At 40.0% G+C, this 19,670-nt stretch overlaps 1 protein-coding gene across 20 annotated transcripts in view; it reads right to left on the minus strand.

Annotated features, from left to right (window-relative positions):
- Nucleotides 1-19,670, minus strand: part of LIMCH1 (LIM and calponin homology domains 1) — a 349,030-nt gene that overhangs the window by 75,163 nt on the left and 254,197 nt on the right. For 13 of the 20 annotated variants that reach the window (XM_023224628.1, XM_023224619.2, XM_023224618.2 and 10 more), the window contains 3 exons: nucleotides 19,111-19,221; nucleotides 11,493-11,688; nucleotides 5,591-5,843 (listed from right to left, as the gene is read on the minus strand). In XM_023224628.1, the coding sequence (XP_023080396.1) occupies nucleotides 5,591-5,843; nucleotides 11,493-11,688; nucleotides 19,111-19,119 (458 nt within the window). In that variant the 5' untranslated portion in view covers nucleotides 19,120-19,221. Of the gene's footprint in view, nucleotides 1-4,323; nucleotides 4,591-5,590; nucleotides 5,844-11,492; nucleotides 11,689-12,057; nucleotides 12,445-19,110; nucleotides 19,222-19,670 lie in introns of those variants that run through there. The other 7 variants (XM_023224632.1, XM_023224626.1, XM_023224630.1 and 4 more) reach the window with 3 other exon arrangements.

The following is a 19,670-nucleotide window of genomic DNA, read 5'->3' on the forward strand; positions in this document are numbered from 1 at the left end:
GGGACACAGCTCACTGTTTCATGTGGAAGGAATACAGCACAATGTGAAACGAGAAATGCCAAGCCCTGCCTCCAACTGGTGATCCTGCACAGCCTTACCTAAAGAAAGGCAGGCTAGCTATCTTGGTAGGAGATATTATGGGTCCAAAGCAGGTGAGGGGGAAGAAAAGCTCTTGTCTCAACGTTTCTGAGGCTTATATATTTCAAAGTGAATGAGATAATGATTTAAACTAAGGAAGAGCTGGCATTTTCTTTCACCCAGTTTTACTTGGCAATGCATAAGCAACCAGCTTAGATTGGTAGCTAGTGTGTTCCAATGAAGGAAACTCTGCTCTCCAAAAAAGCCTGTTAGTCCCCCTGGGAATGTTCTGGGTGACACTGGAAACCTCCCTGTTCACCCTATCTCCAATCAGGGCAGTTGTTTGGTCGGTGCACAAGTAATTGCGGTTTTTACCTTTAAAAATGGCAAAACCACAATTACTTGTGCACTGCCCTAATACATCCAGAGTCACAAAGGTTCGTGCAAGTTATGTGCCTGGCTGGTCCCCGATACCCGAGGATCTGTTCAGCAGCCATGGTGAACCGGAAGGAGGACTGCAGAAGAATCCGTGTCTGGCACTTAGCTGCATCTGCTCTTCCTCTAAAGATTTCTAAAATGTCTATTGTTCCTCGGAGGTTTTTTTACACCCCCCACCATGCCCCCCGCCTTGTTTTCCCCTCTGTAATTAATTACTACGTGGTTGAGAAGATCCACAGACTAGCAGAAAGCAAGCACTGAGTGCTGAAACATATGAAAACAATTAGAAAAGAAGTACAATCACATGAAACCTATAATTCAGTTCAAAAAAAAGTTTACTTCTCCAGTGGGAAACACCAAGTAAAAGAACTCAAATCTCTATGGCATTTTAATTCAGGGGAAGTGCATCTTGGTTCTTATTTTATCCTCTTAAAACCAGAAATCTTGGCTTCTTTGGCAGACTCTGATATTTGGGGGATAATTAAGTTAGCGCAACCATAAAATAAAATAGAAGAAAAAGTAATTTATATACTTTTTCCCTTCAGTGGAAACTCTAATAAATATTAAACTCCACGCATTTATTAAGAGGTCCTACTTTCTGTCTCTTGATGCTAAGATACTGCTGATATATTGTTTGACAGGAAGATTGGGACTTACAGGTTTTTGACCTCATGTGAAAATGAAATAACATGTGCCTTTGCTCCCGTTTGTATATTGTCTTAAACATAATACGAGTCTCGCTCTATTGCCCAGGCTGGAGTGCAGTGATGCGATCTCGGCTCACTGCAACCTCTGCCTCCCGGGTTCAAGCAATTCTCTTGCCTCAGCCTCCAAAGTAGCTGGGATTACAGGCATATGCTACCATGCCTGGCTAATTTTCTTGTATTTTTAGTAGAGACAGGGTTTCACTATGTTGGCCAGGCTGGTCTCGAACTCCTGACCTCAAGTGATTCGCCCGCCTCAGCCTCCCAAAATGCTGGGATTATAGGTTTGGGCCACCGCACCCAGCCTAGCAAGGTGTTTAAGAATACTTGGGAAACAAGCAAACAAAAAACAGTCTACAAAAGAAAGCTTTGTTGTTCATCTATATGCTCCTCCTCTCGGACATGGCTCTATTATCTCACTCATCTCTACAAACATTTCCCAGCTGAGAAATGGGCCACAACAAGTGGTCCTCTAGTTGGGTGCAAAGACGTGCTGGCCAGAATTCATCTGGATGTCAAAGACAGAACACTGAGGTTAAAACGCCTTGAGAGGTATCAACGTATTTCAATGATTTAAATTCCTATTTTTCAGACACCAAGAGTCCTTTTCTTCTTCATGATACTTCATTCCAGTTAAGCTACTTTCTGCCACATTAAAAGCAGGATCCCAAATGTGGATAAACTTAGAATGACTCTCAACTCTTGTGGCATGCAAAAAAGTAAGTGACAAAGACGTAGACATGCCAGGCTGGTGGCATGCTATGTGTAAAACCTTTATGAGAGAGCTGGCTGGCAGCTGAAAAATCTGCCTAACAAATGAATTCTGGGTGTTTGGAGCAGCTGTGTTGTGTTGCTATTGGGAACATTCTCTGAGAATATGCATAATTATCCAGAGCCCAATTTTAAATGCTAAGTCAGAAGATCTGAGGCAATGACATTAACTGACCTGCAAATTTCTGCATATGAGAGCTAACTTGAATGACATAGGTTAAAATTAAGCCAGATAACAGGAAACGTGAATGGAAGTGAAATAAACAAAGATAATATATATTCATTAGAATTACATTTTTAAACTATGATTTGATGTTTGTACAGTGAATCGGAATTGTCATAAAAGAGTTCAAAGTTTTTAATAAAATAAACGTCCCAGTTACTGAAGTGGCACAGTACGTGTATGGACTTCCCAGTCTTTGCCCCACTTCTCTTCTCTACATGACCATTATTCCTGAGTGTGCTGAATCAGCTTAATGCAGCTCCCCCTCTTCTCCCCCTGCTATTTTAGATACTCTAAGGATGATGGTATCCTTGGTAAACACTAGCTTAAAGACTTTACACATGTGATATAAACGAAAAATGTGTGTCAAAGACAGGAAGATTAAAATTTCACGTAAGTTCATATTCTTATCTGTATCACTTATTACCTACTACTATGTCCTTAAAGGCAGAAGTGGGAGAGGTCTGAAAAATGGTACCTAGTGAGGAGATATTATTCCCCTCACTATTATTATTTTTGTCTTCTCAGCATCTAGTCCGGTCTTTGGTACATGGGATATGGGATGCTCAAGGGATGCAGAAAAAAAATGTGTCTGATAAGGTCTCTGTATCAAAACTTTAAAAAATCTGGATTTAAAAAAAAGATTTTGTTATATTACTCTTCATTATTTAATAAACTCAGAGAGCTGTTTGTAACATAAGCACAATTTTATGTTAGAATATTCCAGAAGCACATACATGTTCAGAATATGCATGATTATCTGTAACATACCACACACAAGGAGGAAGTATATCCTTAGTTTTTTGTTTGTTTGTTTGTTTTTAAATACAAAGGTACTCTAGAATTAAATTTATGTAACTCAACACTGGATATTTTAATTAAGACCTGGACCACATAAAAAACCACATGTGGAGTTGTACAGAGAAATGGAAAATGTGTGAGAGGAAGATGTGGTGCTGTGGTCAGAGCATCCGAATCTGGTCACCAGGTTAGTAGTGACCAGCTTTGCAAGTCACTGACTATCAACGATCCTCAGCTCCCACTTCTGGAAGATGGGTATATCAGCCACCTCTTAGACCAGCCTGGCCAACATGGTGAAACCCCGTCTCTACTAAAAATCCAAGAATTAGCCAGGGATGGTGGTACACGCTTGTAATCCCAGCTACTTGGGAGGCTGAGGCAGGAGAATTGCTTGTACCTGGAAGCAGAGGTTGCAGTGAGCTGAGATCGCACCACTGCACTCCAGTTTGGGCGACAGAGCGAGACTCCGTCTCAAAAAAAAAAAAAAAAAAAAAAGAATTAAACAGCAAGTGGCAAAGGAATTTCAACTGTCAAATTATTATGAATGTCGATTTGTAAAATACATTTTGGCTGCATTATTATTTGTCAGGATCATTGTGGTTATTTTATAAGAAAAATTAACCAGCTTCTCAAAACACTACAGAAGAGTGTAGAACTATAGTTTTCCTTGGCTCTGATTGCTGAAGGTCTCCATCTCACATGTAATACGAAGCTATCAGGACTGGATACTAGTACCTTTGTTAAAATTAAAGAGAAGTAATTACTCCATTCTTTGTTTTTGAATCAACATGCTTTAGAAACTAAGGAGTCAAATAAACCCAATTCTACTTAGTACTCTCTTGGGACAAGGAAAGTAAGTGGATTTTTGTAAGGCAGCCACTCTCTAAAGAGAGTGTTCCCCATTTCAAAGAAACAGACTATTTTTCTAGTGATGTGTAAAGTAAGATATGAGCCATTTAGGAGTAGCGTGAAAATTAACAAGCCACAAACAATAGAAAAATACAATGTTATTGCTAGGTAAATCCTGCAGCCCACACATGCCTGACCACAAATACATGACGAAGACAAGGTCTGCACCCAGCAGTGAGGAGCTCACTCTTCACCCTCATTTAAAATACCCAGGAGGTACTTAGCAGAGCCATGCCTTAAGGCAAAGACTATCGTCTATGTGCTCGGAGGAGGGAACAGTGATGCAATAGGAAAAGCGGGAAGTGGAAAAATAAGATGAAAACTCCAACTCTCTAGACAGATTCCAAACCCCCAGGCATGCAGAAAGCCAGTCAGGCCAGCCCTCAGCCCAGACCTGACCTGGCAAAGCGCTGTGCTGCTGGCATGACCTTGATTCCAGCTTGCTCTAGCCTTTTGCGCTTTTGGATCTCAACAGCAGCTTTTTCTTCAGACTTGGGAGCTGGGGCCACCACAGCCCCGTCTGAAGAAGGGTGCTCCTTACCACTGCCGTCGGGTAATTCACACCCACCATTGGAAGGCTTCCAACCAGGATTCATTTGGCCAGCTGGGTCGTCTTCACCAGCAGACCCCACTTCACTCCCCTCTTCCTCTATTGTTTCAGGAAAGCTAGTGAGTTGGATGATATGGTTTACCAAACTAACAGACTGGGCTGGGGAGCAGACCCCATGTCATCTCCCCGCTATTCTGACATTACTTTCACTTTAGAAAGGAAGTCATAGCACACAATATAATGTGATAATGTGAAGAAAATTCAATGCAACCATTTAATTTATACAATGCATCATACCCGCAACACTGAGAGTTATCCCAGACTTGATAACAAAAGGCAAAAAGCTTTTCTGCTGGAAACGTAAAATGCATTCGTTTGTTCAGCAAATTAAAAATTGTAGTAAAATCTTTATTCAATGGAAAATAATAGTACAGATGGACTATTAGACAAGTTTATTTTACTGTAAGATTCTTGAAGGCAGGGACTCTGCCTTATTTGTTATTGGGTCCCCAATGCCTATGATATAGTAGATGCTCAATAAATACTTGCTGTATAAATGAATAAATAAATAAATAAATAAATAAATAAATACAAAAGCATAATCAGAGATTAAGGAAAACACTGTTTCTCTAAAGACATGAGAAATCCATTTATTATGACTATTTCTATATGTGATTGTGAACCATATTCCATGCATCACATATTTGAGCTTATATCAGATTAATTTAAGCCTAGATTTTTAAAATATCTTTTTGCATAAAGATAGGAATCTTTCTATGCCTAATCTGACAGGATTGGGAGTCAAGCAGTCTCCGCAGAAGGACATGGATGACAGATTTGCTCTCAATGTCCTATCGACAGAATTGGTTTCAGAAATCCGCTTATTTAGACAAGCAGTCGCTGAATACCTACTGTGTGCCAGGCACTGTTCTAGGTGCACTCACGAAGTTTCTATTTTTCTCCTGACAAGCTCTCTCCAAAGATCTGTCCCACCCACTTCCATCTGTAATCTTCCATCAAAATTCTGAATTGGTCATTTAACCTGATTCCAGGAGCTGCAGTTCCCACACCACCAATGCCCAAGTCAGGAAGAGGGCAGCGGCGCTCAGGCCTTACCTGAAGGGCCTCTCCCCACCCAGAGGGGAGGTAGCGGTACTCCAGCTCTTGCGGTATTCCTCGCGCTCTGCTTTCTTCTTTCTCAGAGGCGCGGGGACGTAGGCCGTCTGATTGCTTTTGTTCGGGAGGTACTGGTTAAAAGGCACTACTGATTTCGGCTCACCATGGGAAGTCCGCCGTGCAGACATGTCATCCTTCTTCACATCTGGCAGCTTCCGATGAGGCAAGTCGGATTCAGAGTCACTTCCTCTCCCTGGGGAAAAGAGGATGGGTGCTGAGAAAGTGTGTTAGGCTAGCAGAAAGTTCCCAATGTTAAGCACGCATTAGGGATGTGGTTCAATCTGTGGGTTCTAAGGATTCCTTCTTAAATCATTCACTTAACAAATCTAAAGGATCCATGTAGATTACTCCACTGTGGGAAAAGATGGAAAAAAATCAGGGAAAAAACCCAACAAGGGCAAAATTACAAAATACAGACATAAGCCTAACTGTATCTGAGAATTACAATTAGCAACACATCTGCAATAGGATTATATGCCTCCCGAGATTCTGCTACTCTCAAAAGAAGAAAACAGAAATTAACCAATGAAGTTTTCACTGAGCCCCTGCTGCATGTCTTACACTATGCTAGATACTCCAGCAAATAAAAAGTATGAAGCATTTTGTCTTTGAGGCATCTTTAACCAACCCATAACATACCTAGAGAACTTAGTTATAATCAAGAAGCACAGATGTAGAAGAACAACAGAAACTCAGAAAAGTGATCAATTTGGATTATACCAAGGGTTTGGCTTCCAGGAAATGGTTCAAGTTGTTCCTCTGCATGGGAGCTCTTCCTGGTTCCCGTAGCTGGAGGCAATCTGTTCTTCCTGTGAACCCTATGACCCTATGACCCTATGATCTTGTCTTTTCTTCTGGCACATTACACTTTCTACCTTGTACTTTGAGAATAAGGGCTTTATAGTTTTTGTAGTTATTATGCCATTGCCTTTGTACACAGTGGGCATCCTTAGATTATCTGATGAATAAATGAGTTGGTTTGGCTTAGACTGTTTTAGACAACACAAAGGAATTCAACGTTCCCAACATTGGCCACTTGTTGGACAAAAGCCCCAATAATTATATTGTATTCTTGTTTCCTGAGTCTCATCTTATTAGATTTCTAGGATCTATTAGAATGAAGCCATCATTCCAACAAACACTACCATATAAGTAGCCACTGTTTCAATGCTGGTTGAAAACAATTAATCAATGAGAGCATTACAAGATTATTCAACTATGTTGGTAACAAATAAAATATATACCTATTTACCCTTAAGAAAACAGCCTTAAACTAAGAGCCAGGAGATGTGGCAGCCTGGCAGAGAAGGTTGGTGTTAAGTCAGAGCCACTTCCTTTTGAGTTCTGCTGCTCATTAGCCATGAGACTTTACATATGTTACATCAGCATTTTAAGCCTCAGTTTCCCAATTTATAAAACAAGGATAATAATATACCTGCTTCATAGCTGTTGGAAGAACCAGATACATATAAAACTATTGGTACAGTGCTTGGGGCAGACTAAGTGCTTAATAAATGCTGGCTACGCTTTATGTCATAATAGTTCTGGATCTGTTAGAAATGAGCTGGGGCTCCTAGGGTTGTCTCTAACACACTTGACTGTCCTTTTCTGTAAAACAGGAATAAAATGATTTGCCCTGGAGGTTAAATGATATAATGGCTTTTAAAAGACTGTAAAAGTTAAAGGCATTGACCATAAACAAGTTGTTCATTGTTGCAGATGAAATATTCAGTTTATGAATTATTCATGCCACATGCTTTCAGTCCTCCTTCTGAAGTTTTGACCATTTCACTACTTATTAGTACAGTATTTGACTCATAATTTAGCTCCTTTCCACTCGGTTTTTAAACAAGAAGTTCTGTCTCAGTATCATAATGAAATGTTTAGAGCTCCCTGTGAATTGCTTTACAAACAAATACTAAGACTACCTTACCTTGCTAAACTTTTGAATTTGTTTCCCCATTTGATACTATCCCCATTTTATAAAGGTGGGAACAGAGGCTCAGGGATACTGTAGGAACCTCTGCTGCAGGGCTGATTAGTGACAGTTGTGAAACTCTACTTTCTGTTCTCTTGACTTCCAAAGTTCTTTCCTCTGTGACACACCTGTCTTGGGAAAATGTCCTCTGATAAAAGTGTCCTGACTACAAGAAGTGCTGCACTTTGTTGAACAAATAAAGCAAATGATTCTTCAATCAACTATGAAAGCTTAGTGATGGATTAGAGTTATCTCAGGTCCCTCAATTCTAAAATCCTATAATCTATGAATCCGATTTGTGTATAGTATCTATACACACACATATATAGATACAGATACCTATTTATATTATCTATAATATACTGAGTGAAAGTTTCCAAATATGTTGTCTAACAACATAAGCAAATAATTTTTTCCCCCAATTATTCTTTGGTGAATGTCTAGGACACTTCAAGAAATGTTAGCCTTGCAAATGCTCCAGGACAGAGTAGCTCAGTTGAAAGAAGTATAGGTTTATGGATTTAGAGGCGAGGGTCTAAAATTTCAGCTCTACCACCTACTAGCTGTGTGACCCTGGGACACTTAAATCTTCTATACTTCAGGGTCCTCATGGGATACATGGAGGTGATAATACAAGTAATCACATGTTGTCACAAGAATTAAATGAGATGACATAAAGCACCTAGGAGGTGGCTGGCCCAGTATACCCTTGGGAAGTGTCAGAGTCAGAGTCTTCTTATCTAAGGCTGACACCTCAAAAGTTTTGACTTCACTTCTCCCTGTGAACATGGAAATTTACTAAGGTGGCTTCTCCATTTATGTTCAGAGTTAGGAGAATGTAATCTAGCATGAGATGATGATGTTGGGTTTTTTTTTTTTTTTTTTTTTGAGATGGAGTTTTGAGTTTCGCTCTTGTTATCCAGGCTGGAGCGTAATGGCGTGATCTTGGCTCACTACCTCCCAGGTTCAAGTGATTCTCCTGTCTCAGCCTCCTCAGTAGCTGGAATTACAGGCGGCCACCACCATGCACAGCTAACTTTTTGTGTTTTTAGTAGAGATGGAGTTTCACCATGTTGGCCAGGCTGGTCTTGAACTCCTGACCTCAGGTGATCTGCTCACCTCAACCTCCTGAAGTGCTGGGATTACAGGCTTGAGCCACTGCGCTCGGCCAGTGATTTTTTTTTTTTTTTTTAAATCCAAGTCTGATTCTTCCTTTCCATGAGTCTACACTTCTCTCTCAGTTACTGGAGGTTTTTTTTTTTTTTTAAACGTATCTTTGCCATACACACCCCCAACCCTTCGCTTTTTAATCTTCCTCTAGCACTTTGATTTCTCTCATTACTTGTTTCTCTTCCTCAGCACATCTTTGATATGAAACATTAGACTGTTTATTTAACCTAATGCATCATATTTACAAAATAGGTTCTTAATTTTGAAAACATCTGGGTAGAGGGTTTTGTTATTTCCTCTTCAATGAAGCCCATTAAGTGGACTCATAAGAGATGCTATTAATTCTGGGGGAGAAATTGGGCACCTGTCTAGCAAGACAGATTTGTTGAATCAACCCTGGGATCTATAGCATCCTACCAGGTAGCTCTGTGTCTAAACCACAGAATCATGATGCCTCTCATGAGTATGGCCCTTGATTATCTTTATTGAATGGATTAATGGGAATGGATAATAATAAAATGAAAGATGTCTATACTGGCCAACATAGAGTTGAAGAATTTCATGGTAAGATATTCCCCAATTGATTGTGAGTCCTAGGAAATAAATTCTCAAGATTTAAAAAAACAAGTTTTTTTTCAAATTTGGAAGTGTTTATTAGGACCAGCAATCTTCTTAATTAGCATCATTTAAAAACATACTATAAACTCTTATGAAATCCAACAACATCTATTTGGCTAAAATTATACTACATTTTAAATGGCAGATTAAGAAATGTGTTGTTTTTCTTTAAGAATCTCATAGGTCTTGATTAGTTTACAAGAACATAAGCCTTAAGGTATCGGGTTGATTGGTAAAATCTGTGTATAAGAAGCTCTTTCATGGATGGTGTTTTGTGAAGCTCTAATTTCATGTTTTTTGGATGTAGAAAGCATTCATAAAAACACTCTAGCTTATCAATTTTAATTGCTGCAAACTAAATTGTACTTCACACATATTAGTATATTATTAGTAATCACCCTTCAAGATGTGATTCGTTTAAACTTTGAACACCCCAAAGCCGGTAATGATAAATGATATACCTTACCAGTTAAGAAAAAAACAGGATGAAGAAAATGCAATAACTTAAAACAACTAATCAAAATAATATGGATGAAATCGTTTGTTTGGTTAAGGTATGTTTCGGAAAAGTAAATCTACTCTTTGGTTATGTTAAAGCTCACTTAGATCGTGAATTTGGTATTTAACTTCTAATAGTGTGGGGGGCACTTAAGATGACATATAACATTTTAGAAATGCTTTGCAAGAGGTTCACAATGCATCCTGGAATTCTTTAGAAGTCACATACTATGTGGCCCCGAGGTTAAACTATTTGCTGGAAAGTTTAAGTCCTAAACAAAAGCATTAATTGCAGTCATTCCAGAATAAAACATCTATTAGGCAAAGAGAAAGAAGTGTGGGTAAATTAAGCTTAAGAGCATAGATTTTGCATTCACACTTCTTAAAGCTAACATTGTTATGCTTCTTTCTGACAGTGATTTTTTTGTAACTTGCAAATGTTGAGATGATTACTTAACTTCTCAAAAGCTCATCAGTGAAGTAAGAATAAGTAGTGTCTCACAGCTCTGTGGGAGTGTTGACTGAGATGGTGAGTGAGTATCTTTAAAATCTCAGCTGAGGACTAAATGAGATACTGTGTACCAAGGAATTAACTTAGATCCTGGACACATTAAATAGTCAAGTATTTTCGTAACAGAACTTTATAGCTGGAAGGGATCTTTTAGCTACAAAATATAATTCTGATCTCAGAGTAGGCTTAAGATATATTAGCTAGATATAGTAGCATCAACCAAGCAATACATTAAAAAAGGAAACAATTTAAAAATTCCCCACCAGCCCTCATGATTTTCTGCAAGTTTATATATGTAGAATATGTAGAACCAAACCATCTTTCCTTCTAAAAGTACAAAGGTACAAGATAAGTAAGACAAACAGCTTCTGAAAAATAGGCATTATGTTTATATCAAGTTACATGATTACACATTTTTGTTAAGAAAAATGATCATTTCTTCCAAGTGATATAAAACCCACAGGGTTTAAATCAATCCCAGCTTCAGAACAAGCAGGTAGCCTGGGTTGTGCACTATACATTAACGGCCACCTGCATTGTGCTAGCTATACCAGTCAGGTATCATAAGCATCAAACAGATTGCCAAAAACCATGCCAATTAAAGTTGCACAATCCCAGGCTTCAGAACTTTCCAAAGTGTGTGCAGTTCATTTCCAGTTTACTGGAAGTTGATCCATTTTCACTTATATAGTGTGGTACTCACTCAAACATTTCCCTTCCTCATGCCCAGAGTATATAAACCTCCAACATACTTTATGAGCTAATGGTCTGCACAGCATCTTGATTCACTGAGACCAAGGGAGGAATGATGTAACACATTTTCCAATAGAAGATATGCTCACTGAGGCAGTGCTCAAATAAACTCCTGGCAAAGCCAACCAAAATTCTAAGGACCATGAAAAACAACATTCAAAGACTTCTTTTTTCTGCCAGTTTATAGAATTACTAAGTTCCAGCAAGGTGAATATGGAGCCTGCTTTCCCAGTGCCCACCCCTCTGCCAGCCGCAGTGCAGCCCCTGCAAATGTTTAATTCCAAGACGGACAGTTTATTAAGACTCCAACCTACCATCGCTGCTTCCCCTGAGGACTACATCTGGTGAAGGCGTCTGCCGAGAGCGGGAGCCAAAGGAATCCAGGCTGTCGAAGGAATCATCTCTGCCGTGGCGAGGAGGAGAGAGGGAGTCGCTGCGCTCGGAATCCCAGCAGTCGATGTAGCCACTGTCTCGGATACTGCGTTTAGGACTCTCAATGTCATCAGTCTCCTGTTCAAAAAGAAAATGAAAGGGTTACAGACATAACTCTAGCCTACACTATCAGGAAGACGGGTCTCCAGTGGTCTCCAAAAAAACCCCTGCATATCACATCAGAATGGAAAGGTTGTGGCAACCAGTTACAGGATCAGCCATCATTGAAAAGTCATCACTCTGTTCCTCGAGCCTCCTTTGCTGCAAATTTCCCAATCAGAAAATCACGCACAATATTTTTTTTTAAATCCCCAAATAACTCATACTCCCTAGGTTTAAAAAAAAAAAAAAAAAGTAGAGAAAGAATTAGAAGAAAGGATCACAAAGTTTGGATTCACAGCAGTACAATGATAGTCCAAAACAAAAACAAAAAACCAAAACCTTAACCTTGACTTGTCTTTCGGAATCCATAACTGCATGTCTGTCCTGGGAATGAGGCCCTAGTTTAGCTGTACAACTTTTGCTCCTGTTTATGCTATCTGGCAAATACAGGCAGCATTTGTCTTTGCTGCAGAATCAGTTGTGTAAAATCTTGGAGCAGCACGCATTCATCTCCTGCTACCTTGAAGGGAAATTCCTGCTCTGAAAGGGAGCTGTCTTTCTGAGGCAAAAAGTTAAAAAAAAAAAAAAAAAAAAGCAATGAAAAATATGCAAAACACTTTTCCTGATGCCTCAGAAGAATCCAGGCATGCTCTCGCTCTCGGCCAGCTCTTGGCGCTGGGGGAGCTGAAAGCACTTGTGGCTGACCCACATGTTCAGAGCAGGGAGAACAATGGCTGTCTTTGACAGCCTGTGATTATAAATTCTTTCCAGCACAAGCAGCACATACTAAAACACTGAAACTCCAGCAGAAGAAAGGTCAGTCAAAGCCATCCTCACCCTCGTATTATAATAAAAGCCTTGTTCCCGCCAGTGTCTTAGCATTAATTACAATAGTCCAGGCTGACTAAAACAAAAATAACTCTGGTCACTCAAAGATAAACCTCAATTTAATATCGTCCAGACTGTCGCTTAAAATTAGGACTGTGGATAACACTGGCAGAGAGGCATGTTCTCATCCGCAAAGACTGGAATGCCACACTGCAGATTTCCTGGGATGCTCGCGCAAGTCCCCTCCGCATTCCCAATAGAAAGGAAAAATAAATATTCTTCATGTTAGCAGTTTTGGAAACTGGTCTAAACTGTCTAGGATGCCCACGGGAGCCCATGCCTTTGCAGGAAGGCCTTTACTGGCTGCTTCTATCAATTATATCCAGAGCCTCTGACATACTCCGCAGCAGGAGGCCCTTTGGGGGGGGGGACAGAGTAGCTGTAATTTACAAGACACACACAGCTTTGCATCAAGAGAAGGGAGTGGACAAGAGGACAAGGGCAGGACTGAGAGGAGCACCCTGCAGCCTCCAGACTGAGGACTGATTAATGCCCTGAAGAATAGGTTGTCAAATGGCCTGGGTGAGTAGAGCCAGCATGACCTTCCAGAGGAAGGCAGAAATTCCAGTTATGGAAATTAAGGTAGCTTACCCTTAGGTCAAAAGTTAACCAGAACTTGAACAAAAGCCAGACCTGACTAGCTGGAAAAGGAAGAACTCATGACTCACTGAAAATTATAGACCCAAATTGGATATGGTTTCATATTTAATTTCTTTGGAAATGCAAGTAATCATCTTGGATTATTTACCTACTGAGAATAGGCCAAATGGCTAAAAAACAAAGGTCACTTTTATTGAACACTTATTATGTGTCTGTGGCTATACTTGATGCCTTTTGCATGTTATGTTATTTAATCCTCACAACCACTCATCCTGCAACATGGTTAGCATTATCCCTATTTTGCAGAAGACAAAAATAAGAATCAGAGAGGTTAAGTAACTTGACTGAGATCACACAGTTAGTGGCAAAGCTGTGATTCCAACCCAAAACTCTGTCTCCAAATCCCAAATGGTATACCTGAAAATATTTGATCATCTTCGATACAGTTACAGTTCCAGCATCAGCATCTTCTCTACTACTTACTGCCTCCTTATTCTGTAGATGATGCTAACCTGGATTATGTTCCTCAGCTAAACACTATTATGACTAGATTGCAAAACTATAAATACAGTTGTGTGTTGCTGAATGACAGGGATATGTCATTAGGAGATTTCACCATTGTGCAAACATCATAGTGTGTACTCACGCAAACCTAAATGGCCGATCCTACTACACACCTAGGTTATATGTACAGCTCATTGTTCCTATGCTGCAAAGCTGTACAGCATGTGACTGTACTGAAGACTGTAGGTAACTGCAACACAATGGTATTTGCGCATCCACACATATCTAAACATAGAAAACAAACAGTAAAAATGTGCTACAGATTGAGTCTCCATTATCCAAATGCTAGGGACCAAAACTGTTCAGGATTTCTGACCTTTTTTGGATTTGGAAATATCTGCATTACACTTACCAGTTCAGCATCATCCCAAACCTGAAAATCCAAAATCCAAAAATGTTCCAGTGAGCACTTTCTTTCAGAGTCATGTCTTTGCTCAAAAGTTTTGGATTTTGGAGCATTTCAGATTTCAGATTAGGGATACTCAACCTGATTTTAATTTTCTAGGACCACTGTATATATGCTGTCCACTGTTGACAGAAATGTTATATGGAGTACGATTAGTGCAAAACAGAGGGAGTTTAGGGTAATGGTTAAGAGAATGGTCTCTGAATCCTGACTGGCTGGGTTTAAATATTGGCTCTACCTCTTGCCAGCTGTGTGACCTTAGGCAAGTTATTTAATTTCTCCAGACCTCAGTTTTCTCATCTGTAAAATGGGACTAATAATAACGACTATGTCATAGAGTTGCTGGGAGGGTTAAATGTGTTCATACATGGAAAGTATTCAGAAAAATGCCTATTACAGAACAAGTGCTCTGAAAGTGTTAGCTATCGTTACAATTAGTACAATTTATTCTCTCAAATAGGTAAATTTCAATATATACAAATCATAAAACACTTATAAATGTAGCTAAGGACACAACTTTCCACACATCCTGATACTCCTCTCTTTTTTCATTTATATCCCATGTCTAGATGTCTTGAGCCTAATTTCCCATCAGGGAAGGCAGACACTCAGGGAGCCAGACCGCTGGTCACATCTGGAAATGACACAACTACAAGCTCCTTGGCGCAGCCATTATACAACTAGGGTTTCAAGAAAATAATATCAGAAAGGCTCCCCACAGGCCCAAATGTCTTCCCCACCCTCACCCTACAAACCACAGGAGAAGAAAGGAGAACGTTGACATGCCTCTTGGAGCGTTAGCTGCTTTCTCACAGCTAGTTATGGGAAGGAAAAACAGAAAGGCTGTTATATTCATGGCTGTGTAGAAAGCCAAGAATCAAACCTTGGACCAAGTGCAAGAGCTGGGAGCTGAATGGCATGGCCAGTTGAAACACTGAAAACCAGGCCACCCATGGTTGTCCTTGGCCAAGCTCATCCCTAGGAAGCTCAGGGTGAAGTGACAGGCTGGCTCTTCAGCCAGAAATAAAAATAAGGATATCAGCTGGATGGGCAATTCTATTGGTTCACATCAAGTCACCATATCTCATTTTCTGGTCACTTAAAGTGAAGCTTCTGAGGGCGAGTAGAAGATATAAACCAACAGAGACTAGCATATCTACATTCTCCTTTCTTGGGCTCTAATTAACATTGTTTCTGCTTTTCATCTAGAATCTCAGTCCCTTGTGCTAACTGCTACTGAGTTATTCTAGTCAAAGTATATTAATGAAGGGGTGAGAACTACTAGCATCATGAAATTTTGGGATTATTTTACTCATCTTCTTCCTGTCCCCCTTTCTCAGACATAACAAGAACCAGCTAGGATTGGTGGATGACTTAACCATTTCTGAGAAGCTCCAGATGCCTCTCTTTTACCGCTCAACATTTTTCTGCTCCCTTTGTGATTTGTAAGGTGGCTCACCCTGATCTAGAGGGCTTTAGGGTTCTACTTTTCCAGCCTGCTCAGCCACTCTCCACCCACCATCCTCTGGTTGTGGAAGCTGTTCATTCCACAAATATCTACTGAGCATCTTCTGTGTGACAGGCACTGTTCTATTCCAAAACATTCCAGAAAGTCAACAAATACCCTGTCCTCATGGGCCTTAAGTTCCAGTAGAGAAGACAAAAAATACGCAGAAGGACACAAATGAATACTAAGTTGGATGATAAGTATCATGAAAAAAACATAAGGTGGGTTGAGGGACTAGAAATTGAGATGGTTGCTCTTTTAGGCAGAAATCTTGCATCTGCTTGCCCACCATGCTCCCTCCCCTTTTCCCTTTCTTCCTGTAATACCCTCACCCACTGAAACAGGAATAGCCTGGGCCAGTCATGGTATCACTTGCCCCTGATCACAGTGACTGCTTCAGGAATAAGGTCCACACAGGGTCAGGGTACATTACTAGGAATTTTACACTTGGGGCCAGGGGAAAGAATTCCCTTGCTTTTCTGGGCAAGGAGCTAGAAGCAAATAATCCTGGGGATGATATCGGCCATGCTCCCTGTTATAAGGGAATGTTTGCCTATAGGAAGAAAGAATGAGTTTAAGGAGAGATAAGAGATGACAGAAAGATCCTGAAATCTCTAGGGTCACCCTAGTCCCCATGGGTGTCCCTTCAATCTTAATATTCTTGTAGTAAATCCTTTCTGTTCAGCTGAAGTGCCACTTTCTTTGGAAGGACTTTTCCGACATATCCAGTCTCAGTGAAAGGCCGCTGTCACTATGACTTCAGAGTTCCTTTTTAAAAAAATACAGCAATAGCAGCAATCTATGTATACCTACTACATGCCAGACTTTATGCCAAGGGCTCTACCTGGGTCACCTTTACTACAGAACTTAACAAGTTACACCCTATTGTATCATTTTTACGCACATTTCACCCAGTAGAAAAATGAATATAAAAATGTGTGGATAATCTCCTTTGTGAAAGAAAAGAATTTATTCAGCTTGCATATGTGCAGAAAAGAATACAGTTGTCCCTCAATATCTGCTCTCCTAATAAAAATGCCTACAGTTTTTAGCTGAAATAAAGTCTACTTTTCCCAAGTCTTTACTTGCAGCTAGGTATGGGTGCATGACCAAGTTCAAGTCTGTAAGATGTTAAGTATGTGTGTAGTGTGTAATTTCCCAGAGATGTGTTTAAAGGGAGAGCATGGAATCTTCTCCCCGCCATTCCTCCTTTCTCTTGGCTGAATGTGGATGTGATGGCTAAAGCCTGAAGAGGCATCTTGGATAAGCAGGGGAAGAGCCATGGGTTGAGAATGTTGGTACAAAAAGACAAAGAAGCTTGGGCCTTCTGTTGGTGAAAAGACATGGAACCCCACATCAGCCCTGGACTGCTCATGTCCACGTCTCGTTTAAGTGAGTTAGAAATAAATTGTTATCTTATTTTATCTGTTGTTTTGAGGCTTTTGCATTTCCCAGCTGAACCCAATCCTAACTGACAAAATGAGATTATATATATTACCTATAAAACTAGTACTTCCAGGTGCTTGGATAGACCAGTGAAGTTCAAGTCATTTTCTCTCTAGATGGAGATATGGCAGTATCATGGCTGGCCATTTTTGCTAAGAGTCATGTATCCTGGGATACTACTTACTCCATCATGTCCTGTGATGTTATCTACATTCAACATAAAGGGTAACAGCTGTTAACAACAGGTCATTTTACAGCAGTTGAAGCAACTAACTGTAGAAAGAGAAGCTAGGAGAGCTGAAGAAACCAATAGCTTCTCAGATTCTACAGGAGCTGGACTAGCAGTAAGAAATGTCAATCATGAGAATAAATCAGATTCCAACAGAATCTAGCAGGGGAACTGTGAGACAGAGCTTGATGACCCATCTATTATTATTCAAGTCCAAATTTAATATTAAAACAATACACATTTAGACTTCTCAAATCCAGACTGGATGTTAGATGAGAAATTAAAGGGCAAATAAGAGGTGAGACTGAGAAGCAATGAGTTGTGCTTCATTGTGTATGTGTGTTTATTTTACTTTTAAAGGAATTCAGATTAAAATACTTTGTGTATGTGCGTTATGACCAATATGAAAGCTTTGTCCATTTATAAATATATGAGCCATACTGGCCTTAGCCAAATGTGAAGAACTATCAGGACTATTAGCTTTAATTTAAGGAAAGGAAAATAAATGTTTAGAAAATTGGAACCAATTCTTGCTTTCAGTATTAAAAGAAAAATTGCAAGGAACTGAATGTTTCTAGTTCATTTGTTTTGCATGCTAGAGAAATGAGGACGAGTAAGGACTCAATTATTTGTCCTCTACTGTGGACTTTATCCAAAATGCCTGGAGGGGCTGGGTGTGGTGGCTCACACTTGTAATCTCAGCACTTTGGGAGGCCAAGGTGGGTGGATCACCTGAGGTCAGGAGTTCAAGACCAGCCTGACCAACATGGTAAAACCCTTTCTCCACTAAAAATACAAAAATTAGTCAGGCTTAGTGGGAGCTGCCTGCAATCCCAACTACTTGGGAGGCTGAGGCAGGAGAATCACTTGAATCTGGGAGGCGGACGTTGCAGTGAGCTGAGATTGCGCCACTGCACTCCGGGCTAGGTGACAGCAAGACTCCATCTCAAAAAAATAAAAAAATAGAAAAAGTGCGTGGAAGTCGATTATAAATAAGCCTTACCTGCTCACTAAGGCGGGTTGGGAGGGCCTCTCTTGGGTAATACTATGTACTAGCCATTTTTATGAGTTACATATATTGCTGGACCTTCACATGAAACATTCAGGCAAGTACACATGAAACGTCCAACTGTTTCCTTGATAAATCCCTACCTTAGCTCAGTCTTTTCTATACTTAAAGAAACAAACGAAGCTTTTAACAATGTATGAAATGTTTTCCAAATTCCTATGTCATTCAAAAACAGTGACCATAACATGCACATGCTAGAGGAGAATGCATTTAAAGTATCCCAGCTTGTCCAGAGTGTATGCCAAGGTAAGAGCTTGGCTCTCGTTACCTCATCCACACCAAGGCCCCAGTGGGTAAGCAAAACGTCCTTTAGGACAAAAGTGCAGAGCGAGTCTTCATTTTTGCATAATACTGCATTGTTTAATTCAAGCATTATTTCCCCAAGAAAACAAGCACTGAGCTTCTTGGCATACAAAGGCATATACTGACAGACTGAATTTGCTCTTTTGGAATTAAAAAGTTGGATGGAGCTCAGAACTCCTGTTCTGTGAGGGGTATGAAAGTGCAGGTAGGTGTGAGATGTGTGAGGCAAAGACGTCATTAGTAAGACAAGTGATCATTTCCTTGAGTGCCTATCTTTGGCCCATACCATTCCACAACCCAGTAGTCCAGTAATCTTAAAAACAAGCAAATGTGTAGCTTTCCCATCTTGTCTACCGCTCAGGGATAAAGAAGAAAAGCCAAGTTACCTTTCGCATCTGAGTCAACAATCCTTCAAACTCCTTCAGGTTCAGTGTCGTTCCGCTGTAGGATGTGCAGCTATTCGCTGCTTTTCCCAGCCAGTAAATGGTAACTAATACCTGTGGAACAAAACGCACAAGAGCAGATTTTTCCCTCAAGAATGACATTGAAACTAAGGAGTCAATAATGCACCACTAACAGGAAGGCAGGAAGGAAAGAGTTGATTTACACTGATTTTAAAAAACCACCACCCATGAGGTATTCATTAAATGTAAAATCACTTTAATAAGAACCCAATGCCATGTCAGTAAACACAAACATGGTTCAGTAGTTAAAACGACTCCAATGTTAGGAAAAGTTAGGTTGTAAGGAAGTGATCTCTAAGTCAGCAAGAAGGAAAAATAAATCCACCAACATTATTTTTATGTAGTGAAAGTTTCACAATTAGGCAGCAAAATTTTTCAAAAATGCTTTGGAATCTTTATCCAGAGAAGCAATGAAAGAGACTGTGAACTCCTTTTGAGAAAAGTGCTTTTGAAGGCTCGTAATTTCTACTTGTGGGCACAGA

The sequence above is a fragment of the Piliocolobus tephrosceles genome, chromosome 3, assembly GCF_002776525.5.
Source record: "Piliocolobus tephrosceles isolate RC106 chromosome 3, ASM277652v3, whole genome shotgun sequence".
Classification (NCBI taxonomy): Eukaryota; Metazoa; Chordata; class Mammalia; order Primates; family Cercopithecidae; genus Piliocolobus; species Piliocolobus tephrosceles.